At 44.0% G+C, this 18,727-nt stretch overlaps 1 protein-coding gene across 3 annotated transcripts in view; it reads left to right on the forward strand.

Annotated features, from left to right (window-relative positions):
- The first annotated feature begins 974 nt into the window (after positions 1-974).
- FUBP3 (far upstream element binding protein 3) overlaps positions 975-18,727 on the forward strand; it is a 53,358-nt gene continuing 35,605 nt past the window's right edge. For 2 of the 3 annotated variants that reach the window (XM_041725151.1, XM_041725153.1), the window contains exons 1-2: positions 976-1,143; positions 14,930-15,035. In XM_041725151.1, the coding sequence (XP_041581085.1) occupies positions 1,060-1,143; positions 14,930-15,035 (190 nt within the window). In that variant the 5' untranslated portion in view covers positions 976-1,059. Of the gene's footprint in view, positions 1,144-14,929; positions 15,036-18,727 lie in introns of all 3 variants that reach the window. The other variant, XM_041725152.1, reaches the window with a different exon arrangement.

Here is an 18,727-nt window from a genome sequence, read left to right on the forward strand (position 1 = left end):
GACTCTCCACTAAAATCCAACTCCTTGGTCTCACAGGACTTGGGAAATATTAATCATTAAGTGCAATCTTGTTAATCAAAAGATGGGAGCCCCAACTTGGACCTGCCACTAACAAGATCTGTGTCAGAGCCCCAACGTCGTGTTTCTCTCCTGGGGGTTTTGTTTGCTCATCTGTAAGATCCACCTCAAAGGCTCAAGTGTGTTCCAGCACTAAGATTCCTTCCCTTGCTTTGCAGTACCTATACTTAGTACCATTGAGAAAAAGTTACTTAAGTATTCCAAGAAGCCCTTTTCCAAGAGGCATGGAAGCAATGATGGTCCTGTTCTATTTGCTGTTTCTCCAGAGTCCCAGGGTTTGAGAAGGAACGTGTAAGAGGACACCATGCTGGCTATCCGTTGGGAGCATCCTTCCAGAGCTGTGTCTCCAGGCAGCCCCAGGTGTGACTTCATCCGTCCTCATCCTCTGTGCAATCTGAAGAACTCTGGCCCAGTACTCTCTGCAAAGTTGGGGAAACTGACATTTTGTGGTGCTACCCCTTGCCCTCCAGCCTCCTTCGGTCCTCACGGTGCCATTTCAAAGAGCTCAATCCCAATATTCCAAACCAATGGCCATTCCTGGGAGGGGCTGCCAGGGTCTGGTTTTTGGTGAACCAGGACCGCTTGGGTGCCGTCTTGGGAAAACCACGTCACTCCTCCCTGGGTTTCCCAACAGCCGACGGCTGGACACCTCGGGCCACATCCGAGTCTCCAGCGCCTGTCACGACACCATCGTCAGGCCTGACCCAGACGCGGCCGGGGAACACCTACCTGCTCCTGGAGGCGGGACAGCTGCCTCCCGCGCTAGACACGCCCACGCCCCGCGGCCCCGCCCCCACTTCCGGCGGGACCGCGATCACGTGCCCTGACCCCGCCCCACAGACACGGCTCCTCTAGCGTCGAGCGTCCCGGCTTCCCTTCCGCCGGAAGTGGGGCGACTTTCCCTTTCCGGCTACGGGTCCCCAAGCGGAGCTGGAGGCCGGACGGGGGAGCCGAGCGGCGGCGGCGGCGGCGGGGGCGGTAATGGCGGAGCTGGTGCAGGGGCAGAGCGCTCCGGTGGGGATGAAAGCCGAGGGCTTCGTGGACGCCCTGCACCGGGTCCGGCAGGTACGGGCGCGGCCGGCTGGCGGGAGCACGGGACCCCGAGGCGGGGCTGGGCCGGGCCCGATGGGAAGGAGGGGGTCGGGCCTGGGGGCGGGAGGCTGCCTGGGCTGACGCCTCAGCCGGGCTTGGCCTTTTCTTGGGGCTCCTGGAGCCGGGAGGAGCGGAGGGATGAGGCGCCACCGCGAGGCCCAGGCCCAGCCAGTCGAGCGGCTCTCCTAGGTGCAGCCGCTGGGGAAGGGTTTGCCCGGGTCGCTCGGCCCGGCGCCGGGGCTGGACCTGCAGGGCAACCAGCGTGGGCTTCCGAGCTTGACGAGGGGTGGGGACTGGGGAGCTCACGGGGATGACCCGACTATAGACAGAAAGTGGCCGTCCCAGGCCCTGAGCTTCTTAAAACTTGGAAAACATCGTCTTTGGACTTCCTGTATTTGGAGGGTGGAGTGAAAGGAATTCGAGGGTATTTTAGTTTTGAAGTTACTTTTGGAGAAGGGGAAGAGGAAGATGTTAAATAGGTATGGGTGGTCCACAAGATGTAGACCCTTACAGGCCAATAGTTTCCTCCCTCGGGGAGAAGGTGATATGGACTCAACCTCATGGTGAAACCATCTGACAGTGTCGTGCATTTTGCCAGAGTTAAATAAGTTGGGTTTCTCGGAGGTTGCAGGCTTCCCTGGACCTGCCAGAAATACTCTGGCTTCTGGCATGGTGCTTAGAGCAGAACATGCCCTTGTATTGTGTATAAAACTTACGAGTTAGCTCTGACACTTAAAACCTTTTCTGCTGAGTATCTTATATTCATCATCTCTCCCTATTTAATTGTAGGCGTACTAACTGACACTTTAAAAGTTGGGCCATAACTAATTACTGCTTGATTCCTAACAGAAAGCCACAGGACTCATTGTATTAGAAGAAGGTCTCCACTTGGTCGCTTGAAGATATGGTCTTTACATCTCTTTCCAGTATTCCAGGGGAGGGAACCCTACCTGTTTCCCAGATACTGACTTTTCATTTTAATACTGATGCTCCTATAGACATTATATTGGATCCCAGAACTTTCCAAACCTGTGGTTCCACCTAAAATTTTATCTGATGACTTGTAACTTACTGCCTAGGCGTCAACCAGTACAGTAGTGAGTATCCATCTTACTTAGACTTCAGAGCTAACCAGTGGCTGTAATGGATGAACATGCCATCCAGCTCCCCTTCTACCACTCTGCTTGCCGGCGTGTTTCACTACTCTCCTCTACAGTACAGGGTCCTGAACCTTGTTTCTCACTGGCTACTAATATGTAATGGCTTTCGCTTTGTGCTGATTTGTGACAATCACCTGTTGGCCTTCTCTATCCAGGAAGAATTATAGTCACTATCCTAAAGAGCTCAGATCCTCAGTTTGCAGAAGGCCTGTAGTTGAACATAAAATGAATTTTGAACTATTGAGAAGACTTTCTGTTTCTCTTGAGCCAGTGGTTGAACTCATATTCTTGGACAACCTGCTCAAGAGGGAGGGAGACCCTCTGTTAAATGCTGACCTAATGTGGATTGTTGAAGCAGTGGTGTTTACTACTAGCAAAGAAAACTTCATTGGAAATGTTCCCAGCTCTGAAATGCACCATTGACTGGAGCAGTAATAAGCCCAATGGAGACAGTGCTGTAAGTGTATTACTTCTGAATATTAACAGCTGGAGGTCGATACTATCTCCAAGGATTTGATGGCCTTTAAAAACTAAAGAAAAAAAAAAACAGGTTTGTGGGTAATTTTAGGTTTATTTATAGATTCACATTGGGCAAGAATGGGATATTAGAAATTGAAACTGTTGTATGCTTTATAATAGAGCTCACCTCAAAGGGTCTCCTATTATTGGGGCATCTGGATGATAAGGTTTCTACTTTACTGTATACACAGCATGTTGCAGAAATGTGCTTTTTTTCTCTACAGTAACTGGAAATAAAAGACAAGGTATTTCTATATTTCAATGATTGCAAAGCTTCCCCACCACCAGCTCCCTTACGTTACCTCACAAGCACCAGCAGTGGTCTAGGAAGCCCTCAAGAGTTTGTCAGGGAGCAGTAAGCTGTCTTGTGCTCAGTTTATCTGGAAGATCACAACAGAGTCCAAATTGACCCTGCTGGGATTTGAACCTGCAGTTTCTATTAAGTCTGGTATGTGGAGCCCAGTACCTAATCCACTAAGCTTCTTGCCTGGCATCTTGAAGTTTCCTGCATATTTTTTGGACTCTTTCCAACAAAAGAGCCAGTTGTTACTCTTAGTTCACTCTGAGCATGGTATTCCTAGATCAAAAGGGAGTCAATGAAGATGTCATGTAAAATTTAAAATTTTCCCTAGTAGCATGAAGTTCAGTGAGTTAATAGTGTGCTTGGCACAAGCAAATAATACAACCATCCTATAGGGAAGTATACGAATGTAGAAGTGTGGTCTGATTCAGTCTCATTGATGAGGATCTAAGACTGCTAGGTATTAAAACATGTTCAGTTCTCCAAGTCATTGGTGGGTCAGCTCTAAACTCATTTAGAGAGAGCAGGATCCTATTAAGGGTAAGATGTGGGCTCAAAGCCAGAACAGGCGAGGTCATCCTGTTCTGTATCCACACACTTTTAAGCTGTCTAGGTTACCAGAGGACTTCACAGAAATTATGGATAAGTAGATACAACTCTGTTCTGTTTGGTACAAAAATGTTCCCGGAAAGTCTGCTGCCAGTGGGTCAGTAGCATCGGTCATGTAGTGTGCGCATTTGCATGTTGACAGTGTAACACCACAGTGTGTTATGTGTGCCTAGTAGCTTTCCCCAGGTTGGACCAGCTGTCTGCAAGTCATCACCTAAATAGAAGTTCTCTTGCCTAACTGCTAACACTTTTCAGGACTTTAAGCCCCTGTTTTGATCTGGACCTAGTCAGTGCCTCTGTTGAACAACTCCAGGGGATTCTGTTCACATAAATAGAGTGTAATCGGTGCTGTTGGAGTTGGGCATCGTGGTGGCTCAGCACCCAAATGATTGTGACCAAGCCCCTATAGAATCAATAGGAAATAACCTTTTGACAGTTCTGTAGGCCCAGAAGCTATTCTTTACCAGCTCTTTTTTTTTGAGAAATGTTCATTGGCTGGTGTGTCAGAATTTCCTTGCTGCTCCGTGAATGCCCCTAGTACTGCCATCTCATACTCTGAGCCTAAGCAATGAGTATGCTGTGTACACACAAAAAATTGCCTTTATGAGAATGTGCATCCACCATTAAAAGAAAAAGCCTTTGTTCATTGGCTCTTGTTCACTCCCTGAGAGAGACTGCCTTTGCTTCCTTAATACATGATGCTTCTGACTCATGGCAAGTGTGCTGACAGCTCCATTGGTTTCAGCTGTATGCCACGGAGATTATCTCCTGCCCACCCAGTTTGAGTAGCTCAAGTCATTTTGGGAGGGACTAACTTATGAAGGTACATTCATTTTTGCTTTCTCAGACACTCAAAGAAAACCAGTATTTGCAGGAGATCTCTGGTCTGCTCTTGTAGGTTTTCTTTGTTAGGACCCAGTAGAGTGCCGTGTAAAGAGCAAGTCCTTATTAAAGGGATTTGGTGATGTGACTGAGCCCATTTGGCTCACCACTTTCATAGGAGTGCTAAACTTCCTATGTAGTATTGAAAAGTAGATAGTAAATGCACAGTATGTTCCACTGTATGTTTCTCAGGTTTTCCTCATTTTCATGGGAGACTTCATCTTTCTTTAAAACCTGATAGCCCGGGATCCCTGGGTGGCGCAGCGGTTTGGCGCCTGCCTTTGGCCCAGAGCGCGATCCTGGAGACCTGGGATCGAGTCCCACGTCGGGCTCCCGGTGCATGGAGCCTGCTTCTCCCTCTGCCTATGTCTCTGTCTCTCTCTTTCTCTCTGTGTGACTATCATAAATAAATAAAAAAAAGAAATTAAAAAAAAAAAAACAACCTGATAGCCCATATGTAGCATCAGACTTTGGTTTCTTCTAAAGTCCTATTTATCCTGTAGATGCCAATTTGCCTAGGCCAGAGTTCCTAAATTGGTGGCCCATGGGCTAGAGAAGACTCACAGTGTGCCTGCAGACATGCTTTTTTTTTTCTTTTTTTTTTTTTTTTTACCTACACAGTGCCAGTACTTAGAAACTAGAATGATTTCACATGAAAATTGAGATCCCTAGCTTCTCCAGAAAATATCTGGCCACATTGCTCCCACCTTCTGGAATGGTAGTACTTGGCAGGAGCCATTGGGATGCCTATTTTTCCACTTCATCCTTTTCCAAATTGTTAGTCCATCATCTCTGGTTTTTATTTGAAATTTCTAATGGTTAAGAATGGTGTAGTGAGGGATCCCTGGGTGGCTCAGCAGTTTGGCGCCTGCCTTTGGCCCAGGTCGCAGTCCTGGAGTCCTGGGATCGAGTCCTGCGTCGGGCTTCCGGCATGGAGCCTGCTTCTCCCTCCTCCTGTGTCTCTGCCTCTCCCTCTCTCTCTCTGTCTATCATAAATAAATAAATTAAAAAAAAAATTTTTTTTTTTTTAAAAAGAATGGTGTAGTGAGATTTAGGAGACCTGAATCTCCTACAAGTAGCTGTCTGACCTGGGGCGGGGTGGGCCATTCCCAACACTTTGATCTATGGGTTTTCCTGGATCTTCCATGGAAAAGGGGTCATGGACAGATACGTTCGGGGATTTCAGGGTCAAGAAGAATTGGCTTCTTTAATGCAGGACTTCTCAGAACCTTTAACATGCTTGTGTGTATTTAGTCCTACAGGAGTTTGGGATGTGTGTTGTAAATATCCTGAGGTTATGTAACTTCATACTGTCTTTTCATAAAACCAAGTCACAGTCTACAGATCACATTTCAGGAAATGCTGAGCTAGATAATCTCGATAGTTCCTTTGAGCCCTCAATCATTCCGAGCTGTTACCTAGCTGGATCTGGGGGGAAAATTGGCCATATCATATTGGTTCTTTTGCTTTCTGTTATATCAGGCATCTGTTCGAACTCCCCTCTCTTCAGCTTTTCTGTGTAATCCTTTTACTCAGTTAAAGAATCTCCTCTCTTGAAAATGTTTTGGAGTTTTGTTATAAAGACACTTGGAAAAGAATGCCAGTACTTCTTTTGGAGGCATAAACTATACTTTTATGCTCATACCAGCTGATAAATCACTTGCGAGACCGAATAGTGTTAATAGAAGTAGTGATTTGATTCAGATTGCCTGCTGTTATTTGAAGATCTGCTGACTCCAGGGCCTCCTGCTTGGATGCTGGGCAAGCTCAAAGACAAGACAGGTTTGCAACTGGTTTCATCGTATCATGGGATTCATCCTCATAACATCCAGGTGAAATAGGACAATGGTTATAATTCTCATTTTATATTTGAAAAATGATGAGCCAAAGGGAAATAAAGCCATTTTCTCAGAGGCACATAAATAATATATACTGTTGTTCTTGGATCTCCATTTTTGCATTCTAAGGACTTGGTTCCTTCACAAAGATAGCTGGATAACTTTCCATCTCTGAGGCATCAGAATCTGAACAAAGGATCTAGGGTGTGCTGGTGGAATTAGCTGGGATGTAGGATAGAAAACAAGTGGACATGTCATCTTTGGGGCCCTTGGTGGAGGTCCCAGCTGGAGCAGTATTTCATCTTAGAGCTTCAGCTGGTCATCTTAGTATTTTTCCTTCAGATGGGCTTCTCTAGATCCACTTTAAATTTAGCAGACCTTTAAGGAGTACCACTTTGCTTTGCATTAGGGAAGTTGCATTTTAACTTCCGGGAACATGGACCTTTTTTAAACTCTTAAAACTTTGACTCTCACCTCAGGAATATTTAAATACTTTTGTAAATTTCAAGAGGGTCATGAAATCTCTAAAGCTAAGCCCTGGAATTCCCAGTTATAAAACCTTTGTCTTCATGGTACTGAGGATTGAGACAGGTCAGCCATTTGGAGACCTCCCTATAGTGGGGAGACAGTATAACCAATGACTTTTTCGGTGAGATACATTATTTAGTGGTAGTTTATTATTTTATTTTATTTTATTTTATTTTTTAGGGATGAAGATGGGGTTTGCTTTTTATTATAAAAGAAAAAGTAACACCTCGGGAATCTTAACAATGGAAAGGAGCATCTCACACTCAGAATAGACACCAGGATACAAAATGACAAGTGTTCTGACTCCAGGGCTGTCCCCATGTCCTTCATAGAGCAGAGATATGAAGGAGACAGCCAAAGCAAGCGGTGATTCTGTAAAAACGAAGACTCAGAAAAACCCTATAACAGGATTAAAATCTAAACTTCTGTTTTGCTTTTTAAAAAATTTTAATATATCAAAAGGCCTGCTTTAGTGACATGCTAGTCCCATCAGAAAATAATCCCAATAACCCCTTGTCAGTAACACGCAAGTTGACCAGCCAACTCTTTATTTCTAATTTAGTGGTAGTTTATAAAGTGCTTTGCCAACACGGAGAAGGGAATATTTAACTCTCCCCAAATGTGGGTGGCATGAAGCTGTCCTGAAAAGCTACTGTGAAGAACTGTGCCTTATTTGATTGGCATGTAGAATTCCTTGTTTTGGTTAATGCCAGTAAATAGGGCAGGATCAGCTGGGGCCCCATCTCTAATGACAACAATAGCTGGCATTCATTGAGCCCCTGTTGCACTGGATGCCAAGCAAGGAGTCCATATATGTTCTCTCATTTGATGGTCACAAAATCCCCAGGGGATAGTACAGTAGTTCCCCCCCACCCCCCATCTGTGGTTTTGCTTTCCAGGTTTTCAGTTACCCATGGTCAATCGCAGTCCGAAGCAGTTGATCTCCTCCTGACATAGTCAGAAGGTCAATAGTAGCCTAACAGTACTTCACAGCCTCTCTGCCACTCATCTCACATTATCACAAGAAGAGCAAGTGCAGTACATCTTGATAGAGACACCACATTCACATAACATTTTTTATGGTGTATTGTTATATTGTTTTTTTAATTCTTAATCTCTTACTGTATCTAATTTGTAAGTTAGACTTTATCATAGGCACGTATGTATAGGAAAAAACATGATACACATACGGTACCATCCGTGGTTTCAGGTGTCCAGAGTCTTGGGATGTATCCCCCATGGATGGGGATGGGGGGCAGCTACTGTACAGTGAAGTGCTTATTAAGACTTTGGATTCAAGGTGCCTAGGGTGGCCCTGTCAGTTAAGCATCTGCCTTCAGCTAAGACCATGACCTCAGTGGCTTGGGATCAAGCCCCACATTGGGCTCCCTGCTCAGCGGGGAGCCTGCTTCTCCCTCTCCCTATACCCCTACCCCTGCTCATGTTCTCTCTCACTATCTCTCTCTCTCTCTCTCTCTCTCTCAAATAAAATAAGAATCTTAAAAAAAAAGAAAAAAGAAAGACTTTGGATTCAGCCCATGTGAGTTCATGTTCTGGTTCTGCCACTTAACTAGCTTAGCAATTGGGCAAGTTCTCTAACTTCTTTAAGCCTTAGTTTCTTCATCTGGAAAATGGAGGTCATTGGTGGTTGTAATGATTTTTTTTTAATTTTTTTTTTAATAGCTAGTATTAGAAGTTAGGTTCCCCTTGGGAGGTGGGGTAGGTAGTGATTAAAGGGGTTACAAAGCAGATTTTGGGGCCCCACTAATGTTCTGTGTCCTGATCTTGATGCTGGTTATACAAGTATTTTAGTGTGGGGACATTCAGTGAGCTGTAAACTTATGATCTGTGTACTCTTCTGTATTATTATTATTATTATTATCCAATAAAAGATTAAAATAGCCAACATTTCTTATTTCTTACCATGTGCCCAGTATTATTCTGGGTGCTTTACATTGTTGTCTTATTTATCCCCATGGATACAATTCCAGGCAGATGGGCTCCCAATCCCCCACTGAGAAGAGTAGATACTTTATAAGGTCGCTGTGGAGATGAACAGAGGACGCCATCAGGCATTTAGCAAGTGTGCAATAAGTCTGTACACTGCTCTCCTCATTGTGACCTCTTAGATAAAGGGAAGCAGAACTTGCTCCTTCCTATGTACCATGACTCCAGAAACTGCCGTCTGGGACTTCATCTCAGCCCCTGGGCTCAACTGCTCGAGTGACATACTCTATCTTCCTGCTGTGGGCAGCAGAGACTTTCCGTCCAGCCCATGTGTTCTCCAGGGCCTAGGCAGGGTCACTCAGGTGACTTTGAAGCAGAGGTTCCCAGGAAGCAAGTTAGGTTCCTGCTCCCTAGGTGGTGTGAGCCTTCACTTCTGCTTCTCGGATCCATGAGAATCAACAATAGCTATGTTTAATAGTATGGACATGGTATGTGGATGACTTGGCATTCAGATGGCTTTACCTGTTTCTATTCAGTATAATGTTTTAATAAATGTAGAGCCATGGAGATACTTAGAGCTTCCCCTCGGATTTACAAGGTGAACTGGTTCGATTATGAAACTTATCAGAGAATTTTAGTTGCAAAAATGTGCACTGGAAATAATTACTATGTTTAATGATTTGTGTACCGCTTTTATGATTTTTACCATATCATTGAATACTCAGCATTTATTTACTTACTAAATCTTTTTAAAATTTAGATTTATTTGAAACATTTTTAAAAAGGAAACTAAATTGGGCAGCCCCAGTGGCTTAGCGGTTTAGCGCCGCCTTCAGCCCAAGGTTGTGATCCTGGATATCGGGATCGAGTCCCATGTTGGGCTCCCTGCATGGAGCCTGCTTCTCCCTCTGTGTCTCTGCCTCCCTCTCTCTCTCTGTCTCCATGAATAAATAAATAAAATATTTTTTAAAAAATATAAATAAAAGAAAACTAAATCACTATTGTAAGTGAAAAACTGCGATGCGTAGAAGGTAACTAAGAAACATTATATACATGTACATAAAAGTTTAAATAAATGTAAAAAACATGTAATATATACATAACCGTAAAAAGATTTATCCATGCACCTCCCAAAAATGCCTTCATATTTTTCCTTGGAAAACACTGGTTTAGTCTGTCCCTGCGTTTTATAGGTGAGTACCCCAAGGAGCAAGGCCATTGAAGGTCTTGCCAAGGTCATAGACCAGAAGAGCTGGCTGGAAAACCAGGACCCTTGACTGAATCCTGGTTCAGTGATCACCTCCCCCTTGTTTCCACCAACTATTCAGAGTCGAGGTCAAATGTCTGCAATGCTGATTTATAGTTCATCAATTATGGTGCCTAAAATAGCACAGGTAGTAAGATAACTGATTTTCCTCCTGGCTTCTCCCCCCACCCCCGCCCCGCCCAAAAAAAGGGGGGGGGGGGAAGGGAATTGAGTAGTAAAAGAATCAGTAGCAAAGTCCCCTCAAGGTAAGGATCCAAATGGCTTTGGTTTTGTTGGACTATCCTGGCTTCAGTGACAACTCATTGTTTTCTGGCCTACACCATTAATAGCTGAGAATGTACCTCACTTCCCTTGTGCATCTACCCTCAGAGTGATCAGTTACGATATGAGGAATTGCTTGAGCTCTATGCCCTGGAAGTCATTAGGTTTTAAGTCCTGGGGAAATGAGATATGTTTAAATAGAGTATTAAGTGGAAGAAGGGAGATGCCTAGTGCTGTGGATAATAGCATAGGCTAGAACTGGGCAGGCTGGGCTTAAATAGGGCTCCTGCCACTTAGGAGATGTGTGACTATGTACAGGGCACTCAGCTGCTCTGAACCCCACTTTTCGTTGTCTGGAAATGGAAATAATACCAACCCCCTAGAGAATCATTGTAAGGAATAAATAAGATAGCATATTTAAAATGCTCTTTGAGGGGTGCTTGAGTGACTCAGTTAAGCGGCTGCTTTTGGCTCAGGTCATGATCCCAGGGTCCTGGGATAGGTCCCTGAGCCCAACATCCTGTTCCCTGCTCAGCGGGGAGTCTGCTCCCTCTCCCTCTGCTGCTCCCCCTACTTGTGTGCACGCCCATGTGTGCTCTCTCTCAAATATCTTTTTTTAAAAAAGTCTTAACTGGGGACGCCTTGGTGGCTCAGTGGTTAAGCACCTGCCCTTAGTTCAGGGTATGATCCCAGAGTCCTAGGGTCAAGTCCCACATCAGGCTCCCTATAGGGAGCCTGCTTGTTCCTCTACCTATCTTTGCCTCTCTGTCTCTCATAAATAAAAAATAAAAATAAATAGAAAGTCTTTTTTTTTTTTTTAAGATTTTATTTATTCACGAGACACACAGAGGCAGAGACACAGGCAGAGGGAGCAGCAGGCTCCATGCAGGGAGCCTGATGTGGGACTCAGTCCTCGGTCTCCAGGATCAGGCCCTGGGTTGAAGGCAGTGCTAAACCGCTGAGCCACCGGGCTGCCCTAAAAAGTCTTTTAACTGTTAAATAAATAAAATGCTCTTCGCACAGTAAACAATCACTAAATTTTAACTCATTATTTTTGTAGACTTCTACAGTCATTTCTTAAAACAAGGCTGGGGGTGCCTAGGTGACTCAGCTAAGGATCTGACTCTTGATCTCAGCTCAGATCTGGATCTCAAGATTGTGAGTTTGTCAAGCCCCCGCATTGGGCTCCACAGTGTGGAGCCTATCTGAAAAATAGATAAGGTTGCATTTGTATAATGAAAGAATACATTGTTTCTTTACAGAATATTGTTAATACGTACAATGTACTATCCATGTAAATTACAATATAACTGTATATTGTTAAACTATTTAACATTTGTTTAGCCAGGGTTCAAATGTAGTCTGACAACTTCAGAGCTACACCTCTTAATCAACTAGTGTGTGCTGCTTTTCTCTTCGTGGAAATTTCCCAAATTACAGATAACTGAAGTAAATATGACTTAAGAACAAATCTTGAAAGCCTCAGCCTTTAATCAAATTCAGGAACAGGAAACTATTGTAACATTTTTAGTGTATCAGCTTTGGGGAAAAAATGACATTCCAGCAACATGCAGAACATACTGTGTAAACTATAAAGAAGGCCAAAGACTTAGGAATAACATTCTAATTACTTTGGAAGCAAGGAAAAAGCTGGAAGCGAAGAGATATTGGAAAGAAGCAGGCAACTCCTAATGTTGAGTTGATGTTTTGGGGTTCAGTGTTTCTGAGTGACTTGATGTGCATGCTGTTGGGGAAGTCCACTGATAGTCACGAGCCCTTATACTCCTTTCTTTGTACTTTGGGGTCATCTTCACCATCTGCTGGGAACATTTGGGGCCATGTTTAGAAGTAACTGAGCCAGTTATTCTGAAAACCCCCACATCAGTTATTTACCACTCAGTTTATTGTGGCAGATGAAAGAGTCCCCGTGGGGCACAAGCCACGGCAGTGTTCTTACCTTTTAATCTACGTACTTTTCCAGCTAGCCTTAAAGGTAACTTTTGTGTCTTAAGTAAGTAGCCAACCGCCACAAACATCCAAAACAAATATGGAAAGTAAGATTACAAATCAGCAGCAGAATGGTGTTAGGCAGACTCATACAGTATTTTGTTTTAGAGCAAGTGGCCTCTTGGTTATAAAAGGTTGGGTTTCTAACAGCAATCTTAGTATTTTAATTGTTTACTACTAATATTTTTAAGCAACTATCCAGGGTACCATCTTCGCTAGCCTGGATAGGGATGGGCAGACTTTAAAGGCCTCTGTAATAAATGACATGTATAGGCATTGTACACCATATGGTTCGACAGTTTCTCAACCAAAAAATATGTGTAGCTGTACTCTAATGAAACTATTTACAAAAGCAAGAGGTTCACCAGCCATAATTTGCTGACCCCTGACCTAGAATATCTCCTAAATGGTCTTCCTACTCTTGTCTCTTTAGAATCTATTTTCCTCGTCAAGGGGATATTTTGAAAACATAAGCCAACATGTTACTTACCCTAGTATGCCTTTAAGTTGCTTCCTATAAAATCCAAGTCCTTACCGTGACCTAGAGTCCTAGGGCACCTATGTTCTGGAACACATCTAGTTCCCTGAGTGCCATTGACTTCTCTCCTCTGGACTCATACCTACCAGGCTGGCTTCTGCCTCAGGGCCTTTGTTAGGCTGTTCCCTTTGCCTGGAATGCTCTTCCTCAGATTTTTGTATAGCTAGCTCCTCATCTGTTAGGTCTTAGATCATATGACCTAATGTGATCCCAGGGACCTTCCCTGATCACCCTGTTTCTTTTTTTTTTTTTTTTTTTTTTTATCACTCTGTTTCAAGTAGCTCTCCAAAGGGCTTGATGTTATTATCTTCTTTTATTAACATAATGCTTTTCACCACCTGAAATTGTCTGTTATTGGCTAGTTGTGTATCTGCTACTCTCTCCTGATTGCTGACTCAGAGAGTAGGGCCTGGTTATTATTGTGGTTTGGGGGTTTTTGTTTGTTTTGTTTGTTTTGTTTTTGTTTTTGTTTTTGTTTGTTTGTTTTAGAGAGAGAGAAGGAGTAGGGGACTGGCAGGGGGAGAGAGGGAATCTTAAGCAAGCTCCACACCCAGTGCAGAGCCTGATACAGGGCTCAGATCTCATAACCCTGAGATCATGACCTGAGCTGAAATCAAGAGTCAGGTACTTAACAACCGAGCCACTCAGGTGCCCTGGGTCCTGGTTATGCTTGTTCACCACAGGAACCCCAGTGCCTACAACAGAGCCCAGCATGTAGTAGGCACTTAACACTGGTTGGATGAGTTGCCTTGTTTTATTTTGTGAGGTGCTTTCTAGTATACAAAGCTCCTTTGTGTTGAGAGTTATGTTGTTCACTTTCCCCAAACTCTGCAGCAGGTGATGGAGAACCCAGAAGATCTCATGCAGAGGGGAGAGAGGGCTTGCCCAACACCACAGAACTACTAAGCCGGAGGGAGAGACCTGACCCCGGATCCCTGACGTTTTAAGTCCTGCTTTGGGGTTTCAGTGTCATGATTGTCTTTGGTTAGTTGTTGTTTAAGACCATTTATGTTGGTCTCAGAAGGTCTCAGACTTCTCGGCACATTTGGACAAGCTCAGCAGAACTACCACTGAAGACTCAGCTCTGTGGGACAGCACTTCTATCTGCCCTTTAACCCACCCCTACATATTAAGCTTAACTTAGGGACTAACATCAAGAGCAGTGGCTGTAAACATTCTTATGATTAAATGAAAGAGTTGATTTATCATGAAGATCACATTTAATTTTCCAGTGAGAACAAAGTAGATAAATAATTTCCACATAGCCGTTGTTTCTGGAGAAAAATGCTGCAATAGCTATGTGATAATTTTTAACTGATAAACATTAAAATTTGAAATAGCTCTCAGAGGTTATCTCACTTTCTCCAGTGCAGGAATCCTGAAGTAGTCTGGACAGACGGTCATCTCCCTCCTGTTTGGATGCTTCTAATGAGGAGCAGCTCACTATTTTAGATCTCCATAGATGACATCATCAATTTATAGGCATTGAAGTTACGGGATGGATGTCTTCCTAACGAGTCATCATGTTTGAGCAAACACATCCTTTTAAAGAGTGTTGGGGAGCTTGTTTCTTAAGGGGATCCTGTGATAAAAGCTTTTGAACAAAGTTCATCATTTGTTGGCCTGCTTTTTTTTTCTGTATTTTAAATGATGACTTAAAAATACTAATTTGTAGAAGATAAATATTTGGAAGTATCTTATTTCTAAAGACATTTTTGTTCAGGCCAGAAGTGAATTCAGTTAGCAGTGAAAATTGTATGTTCCCTTGGTGACAGTGCCTTACATTAATCTAGGTCAGGGGGAGAAATGGGATCAAGGCCTTTTAAAAGGACTCTCTCATCTTTCTCCCTCACATGGAGCCAGGATTTGTTACTGAGTATTTAAATCTGATTCTCTCTGTAGATTGCTGCTAAAATTGATTCAGTTCCTCACTTGAATAATTCCACACCTCTAGTGGACCCCTCTGTGTATGGATACGGTGTACAGAAACGGCCCTTGGATGATGGAGGTAAGTTGCAGTAAATATCTTTACCTTTCAGATGGTAGTGAACCTGCCAGTTAAGTTGTTGGAGTTGGTGTCAGCCATTTCCTTAACAGCTCTCCCTAGTGTTTTTCTGAAGAGGAACAGTTGAGGGGACATGTGGGGGAAGATTTTCCTCCCGCAATTCTCCAGCATTTGAGTTCTTATTTGCCTTGATAATACAGGAATGTTTTCAGCTGGGCTCTAAAGTAAAAGACTCGCTTGGCCTTTTGCGTGTCAGCTTGGAAGTAATTTGACTTATTTGAGGATTTTGTTTGATTTTAGCCCTCTGTTCTTCAAACACCCATGTGGAAATCGAAGTTCCCACTTTTCTCCAAAGAAAAGCTAAGATGTGGTTCATGGCCCTGAGGAAGCTGTGACCATATCCTGACTTTATAGGGAAGGGGGTGGTGACCTTTCTACAGTCTGCTGAGATTTTCACCACTCCCACTTAGGACACGCTCTCTCTAGAAGCGCCATCTTTCATTCATTTGTATGTTACTTTGTTGGTTTATGTCTATATTTTGGCCCACTTAGAAGTGCCTGTCACCAGCACTCTTGGCAAAGAGTATATCTGTCAGTTGTGTTTGTACAGAGAACTTGGATCTCTGATCACATTTTGTGTCTGTAAAGTATGACTATAAAGGGGAATCTGAAATGTACTAGTTTGTACCTGAATATACATAACAGTGGGTGAGCCAGCATCTTCTGTGCTTCTGGCCATCTGCATGTGGACCCAACCATGTGTGTATGCACATATTTCTACAATATAGTATTAAATGGAAAAAAATCAAAGTGTATCGCAGTATATACGATGTAATTTCCTTTTCCAAAAAAAAGTGCACATTTTGATGTATGTAGAAAAAAATGTAATGTGACATGACTGGTTTCTCAAGTCTCTAAGAAGATCCTAAAAGGGGAGATCGCCGTTGTTTTTAAATATGGTAACCTTTTTGGAATATTGTATGGGTCACAGCATGAAGACTTTAAGGGAACTGCGCTCATTTGGATGTAAAAGTTCTTGTCTACTTAAAGGAACTGTTTATGAACGCACACACACAAAATCTACTGTAGGGCCATTGGAGCTAAGGTGACCTTTTAAACTGCTACTCCAAAATGGTACCCTGTGATCTTTTTTTTTTTCCTGTGATCTTTTTATATTTGGCGTTAGTGATTTCTTAGAGGAAATATGACTGATTGCATTATCTGCATTTTTGCCGACATGAAAAACTGTAATGCAGAGTGACCTTTTTACCTTTTCAGGGCAATCATGCTTTGGTTCCTCTTATGGAACATCGATATAAAAATAAAACTTAAATTGTCTGGCTCTGAGCACATGCCCCGGTAATGGACAGTCCCTCTGGCCCACTGTTTCCAGAAATCATGATCAATACCTTTCACAACTCCCCGCCCTGCTTGCACCCCCCACGTGGCGGGAAGTGTAAAACCTGTGTGCACACAGAACAGGCAACCACTGTGTCCTTTGCATAAAGAGCGCCTAGGAAAAAAAAAAAAAGGTGCCTAGATATTTGCAAATGGAACCACTGGCACCAGACAGACTTTTTTCTCCCATTAGTCCTCTGTACACCTATTTGAAAGAAATTCGTAAAAGTCTCTGAGTTTATCAATAAAGAGACCTCAGGAGCAGGCAGATGTAGCTAGTGAGTCAGGAGTAAGTCCAGAATCTCACTTGGAACTCCTGATCATTATTCTGTTGTGCATTTTCACCTCTGTCTTGAGAACTCTAATTTTTTTCCATGGCTGTCTTTGAGGGACTGAGTCCTGAGAATCTGAAAATGAACATGGTTTCTCTATTTCTTCCTTCTAAATATGAAGCCTAGTTACAGTAGGGAAGAACTTAGAAAGAACCTTTCTGTCTGGGGGCCAGCTCTCCATCTTACACAACAGACTGTGCATAAAGAATGAGAAGCTTCCCTCAGGCTTTTTACATTAGATGTAACAGTGTGGTAGCTAATCCTCTTCAGTTGAGCACCTTCCCAACAACAGAATTATGCAAGTTGTTTTTCTCCAAGTTGGTCTCTGCCTGTGCCATGGGAGATGTGCCACCAGAGATGTGCTGTTGAGTTCAGAGAGAACTCTAGGTGATGGATCAGGTCCGGGGCAGGCGGAGGTTGTCTTCTGCCAGGGATAATAAGGTCACTGGGCCAGTCCTCTTCTCTTGGATAAATAAACCTGTGAATAAATAGGTCCTGTCAAGGGCAGTGATGTTCATGGTTACCTGACAGCTTCCTGGGGGTCACAGTCCTGCTGTCTGTGAGATGAGAGTTTGGAAAAGCAGAAACAAACAACAGGCAGGAATTCCTGCACTTTTTTCTGAGCAATAAAGATTTCTAAAGGCTTTGCAGTTTCTGTTTGGTTTGGCTTGGGTTTTTTGACAGAAGTTCATCGGATCGCTTTGTTAGCAACATGAACTTTCTGACTTCCCTGGGAAACCAGGTTCTTTAACTTCTTGAGGGTTAAAGCTCAGTCCTCTAGAACTTTTGGAGGTGTTAGTCTGTTTAAAAGTGCCTCAACTCATAACTCAACCAGAGACAACCCTCAGAAGCCTCCAGGTGTCTGCAGGACATGGAGATTTGCAAACCAGTATCTGACTAGGAGGACAAAAACAAGTAAAATAAGGGAAAAGATTTGTTGCTCTTGTAGGAAGGGACTGGGTCAGTTGTGACCAGGGCAGTTTTGAACTGTCACATTGCCAGTTCGTGAGCCCGCTTGGAGCCCAGCAAGAAGGAGTCCAAGCCCGGCTTCCCTTGCCGCCTTGGTGCCCTGACCTAGGACGAGCCATCCCTCCACTGTCCTCTGCTTCAGGTCAGGTCATTGGAACTATTAGATCTTCAGGCTTGGCATGCACACTTCATAACAGCCCTTGAGGTGCACCCTGCTGATTTAGGAATCTTCCTGCTGGTCTCAGTGTGGAAGACAGCTTTTCCATCTGCTACTCTCTTCCTGCTATGGCTGAGGCCTTTCACTGAAGCCAGTCTGACCAGTTCCATTCCTCTGTTCTAAGACCTGTGGCAGCTTCCGGCAATGGGGGGGGGGGGGGGGGTTGTCCAGCCCTTCCTAACCTGCCCTACTCTGCAATCCCCCACCCCTGCCCTCGTTCTGTGCTCTGCAGCAGCCTGGTCATCTGTTTCTTCTCTTTGCTCTTCCCGAAACCCATCCCACCTCCCAGCTCTTTACTGGCTAAGTCTTGTTTGGTCCTTGGGTCTGAGAATCGATGGGACATCTCCCAAGAACCTGTCCTCATATTCCTCTTTTGACTTTCTTATTGCCTTGCCAGTTGCCACCTAGTGTCTTCTCTTGACCCTGTTCTTTCTCCCTCCACCTTTTCACATACCCACCTGACCAGAGAGTAAACAGATCATGTTCTTCTCTGAACTTCTGGAGCAGTCCATCTGTCCCCTTCCCAGGGCACATACCTGCTTTATTCTGCAGATACCAGGGTACATCATGTGCATCTCTTGTGAGATTCTACAGGCTGCATTCCTGGAGACAGGCGCTTTCTTTCTCTACCTCCCTTATTCGGTAGATTAATAAATGCTTAATGCTCAAGTTCTTTTTCTTCATGGCCTATGATTAGCATTTAGAAAATTTTGTGGGGATCCCTGGGTGGCGCAGCGGTTTGGCGCCTGCCTTTGGCCCAGGGCGCGATCCTGGAGATC

Source organism: Vulpes lagopus, chromosome 12 (assembly GCF_018345385.1).
Source record: "Vulpes lagopus strain Blue_001 chromosome 12, ASM1834538v1, whole genome shotgun sequence".
NCBI lineage: Eukaryota > Metazoa > Chordata > Mammalia > Carnivora > Canidae > Vulpes > Vulpes lagopus.